Source organism: Ctenopharyngodon idella, chromosome 7 (assembly GCF_019924925.1).
Source record: "Ctenopharyngodon idella isolate HZGC_01 chromosome 7, HZGC01, whole genome shotgun sequence".
Taxonomy (NCBI): domain Eukaryota; kingdom Metazoa; phylum Chordata; class Actinopteri; order Cypriniformes; family Xenocyprididae; genus Ctenopharyngodon; species Ctenopharyngodon idella.
In genome coordinates, this window is record NC_067226.1 from 48,220,805 (window position 1) to 48,224,105 (window position 3,301).

The 3,301-nt window shown below is 39.1% G+C and overlaps 1 protein-coding gene across 1 annotated transcript; it reads right to left on the reverse strand.

Moving 5' to 3' along the window:
• Positions 1-1,559: 1,559 nt before the first annotated feature.
• On the reverse strand, positions 1,560-2,851 carry sox32 (SRY-box transcription factor 32). The gene is made up of 2 exons (XM_051900056.1): positions 2,482-2,851; positions 1,560-2,321 (listed from the first exon to the last, which is right to left on the reverse strand). The coding sequence occupies exons 1-2, from the start codon at positions 2,786-2,788 to the stop codon at positions 1,762-1,764; spliced, it is 867 nt and encodes a 288-aa protein (XP_051756016.1). The 5' UTR covers positions 2,789-2,851; the 3' UTR covers positions 1,560-1,761.
• Between the last annotated feature and the right edge of the window lie 450 nt (positions 2,852-3,301).

The following is a 3,301-nucleotide window of genomic DNA, read 5'->3' on the forward strand; positions in this document are numbered from 1 at the left end:
ACGCAGAAAGAAGCTATTTTCTGTGAATGTCCGGAGACTTCCGATTCATAAGGAAATAACGATAAGAATAACAAAAAGTAGTAACTCGTAAACTATTTGCCCTACAAACCTGTGTTTATGATTATTATAATAAATTGAAATAATATGACAACAAATAGGCTACCAGTTTGATATATAAAGCAGTATAATGGACTGTATGGATGACACCAGAAGACTCAAAATTAAAGTTACAAAATGGCCGCGTCGCTCTTACGTTAAAAAATGAAGTGGATATGGCACAGCCTTCCGTTTGATTAGGAAACTTACCTTAATTAGCTTGTACAGGTGAATAGGGTTGGAGCTAGACAATAGCTTGCTTATTCATTTATTATTTGCTAACCTATTCTGTTGCATTACCAGTTATTTAATTATTTGGATGAATGTCAAGAAGATCAATGACTTCAGTCGTCTTGATTCCTATTTATAGCCTCTGCTAAAATTCTTTGAATGTCCCATTAACCTCTCTCCCCATTTTTTCATAGTGTTTTAAAACTTCTGAAACATTCTTGGAATGTTTTCCCTCAGCTTATCTTAAAAGGTCTATTCCTGAACAGGAAGGGAAATTACATATTTTGATATTCAAATATCACATGTTTGCCTGTTCGGAATCAATACCACACATTCCAGAGCTGGCACAGAAGTATAGAAGGAGCATCAGTTATTGTCACAGAGACAAGGAATGTCATGCAAAAGAAATCTATACAAATAAAGATTCTCTTGGCACCTCAAGACAATTCACTGATGCTTTATGACTGATACTCTGTAGCTGATCTTCTGCTATAAGTGGAGCATTAAGCACATGAAGTATTTTTAAGTTTATTTATAAATCTGAGAACCATTGATCAGTGGACTGGATTCAGATGGATTTCGGGATTTTAGGGGTGGGATTGTTGACTGAAAGGTGTGACCAGAACAGCAAACAGTTCTGTTCCTCCTCACAAAGCTAACAAATTAAGTTTTATGCATGAAGAATAGATTTTTTTCCCCAAACTTATGTATGTCTTCTAACTTGTGTGTCATTCAGATATTTCAAATATTACTACACTCTAAAAATGCTGGGTTAAAAACAACCCAAGTTTGGTTGAAAATGGACAAACCTAGCGGTTGGGTTAAATTTTTGCTGGACCTACTGGGTAGTTTTATTTAACCCGACTATTGTTCAAAAATTTACTGTATTGCTCGCTTAAAATGAACCCAAAATATGTTGGAAATGAACATTTATTAATAAGTTTAATTAAAATCATGTATTAAATTGCTTATTAATAAATGTTCACCTCTTGATTATTGTTGCTTCTAGTAATTATGTGTCTTATTTTTAATTTCCAACCTATTTTGGGTTCATTTTAAACCAGACATACAGTAATTTTTAATCAATAGTTGGGTCAAACATTCAACCCAACCGCTGGGTTAAAACAACCAAATCCCTGGGTTTGTCCATATTTAACCAAACTTGGCAGCATTTTTAGTGTATGTCATTGATTTTTCAAAATTAATCTAAAGCATTAAAGTGATTCATCCCATGTATTGACAGATAGTTTATTTATATCATCTTGAAAGCGTTAAAACTTTTCACAAGTAAAAAAAAAACTATAAATAATCAAGTTAGACAATGACCTTTCAACATGCATGTCAGCAACATTTGCATTACATATAATAAATAAACACAGTTTATCACACATGCACTGTCAGAAACGGAAACGTTCACCAGTCTGGATGGAAGCATCATTCAGAGTTTGTTGATGCTGGATTGAGGTACTGGTCAAACTCACTGCGGTCCAGCTGGTCCAGCATGTCCGATCTCACCTGTTCTAGATAGAACTCTAGAGAAGGTCCACCCAAACACAGCACACACGCACACACCTCCGTTCCCCAACGTTCATGGAGCTCCAGCCCGCTCTGCTGGGAATACAACAGCGACTCTGAGTAAGAAGAGTTCCGAAATGTGGCTCCTCCATGGAACGCCATGCTTCCATTTGAAGATGCCGCCTCGCAGTGGTACGACGAAGAGTGGTTCTCCAGTGAAAACCTACCATGTGGAAGTTTGTAGGAGTTGAATGGCTGATGTGGAGTTTGACCTTGGAGCATATAGCTGAGGTGAAAAGTGGCATTTGGAGAGGTGACGTTCTCACTTGAAGGCATCTTGACGCCACGCTTGTTGCACTTCCGTCGACGGGGCCGGTATTTGTAGTTGGGATGGTCAATGGTATGCTGGATTCGTAGTCTTTCTGCTTCTTGCATGTAAGGACGCTTCTCTGCCAGAGACATGGCCTTCCATGTCTTACCTGTAAAAGTACAAAAAGTTTTGTTTAAACAATATTATCATTATTAAGAAGTTAAGGATATAGCCTAGTAATATGCCTTATTTCAATATTCATACAGGTTACAAATGAAATCAAATTCATATAACAGGCCTAACTGACAGGATGCTTTAGTCGCACTCACCAAGTATTTTACTGAGGTCGGTGTTCTCCAGGTCAGGGTTGAGCTGCGCGAGGCGTCGGCGCTCCTCTTTGGTCCAGATGATGAACGCGTTTAGAGGGCGTCTCACTCGAGCTTCCGCGAGCGCTTTCGCTTCCGGGCTCGAGCAGCTGGATTCAGAACCTACCGACACCGGGCTCGACGGACCCGACACGGGGCAACGCGCCGCCCTGAGCCGCGGCTCATCCGGACCGAAGCGGCACTGTTGACTCTCAAGCATAATTTTGGCGGGGTTGATTTCAAGTTCGGGGAGAATCCGGTCGAGGTACATGCTGATGCCCGATGAGAAGTTCGTCCTGGTCCACCTCAGAGATCAAGCGAGGCTTTAAAAGGACCGCGGACCAATGAGAGCGCGGAGGAGTGGATTAAAGGTGTGAAGCGCGAGAAGTTTCACCTCTCTGATAACGCCGAAGTCCTCGATGCGAAGGAAATGTGTATAAATCAGTAGATATATTATCGAAATATCGTAAACGTACATTAAATATCGCTTGCTCATGGACTGCTAATAAAAATTGAAATAGCCAATAGAAACCATAATTTACGCTAAATTAACATTCTATAAGAAACGATTAAGTTTCTACTGGATAAACTGAAATTCAATAGGCTAAATCAATAAATCACTGTGTTTCTTTAATCCAATTTGGTTCCAAATAGGGATTGAAATTATATATAGGCCTATATAGAAATGATGAAATTCTGAACACATGCAAAAACAAGAGAGAACCAACGAAACATTAATAACTGATTATGTTGTACGAATTATGATTTTTTTTTCCTGTGAGCT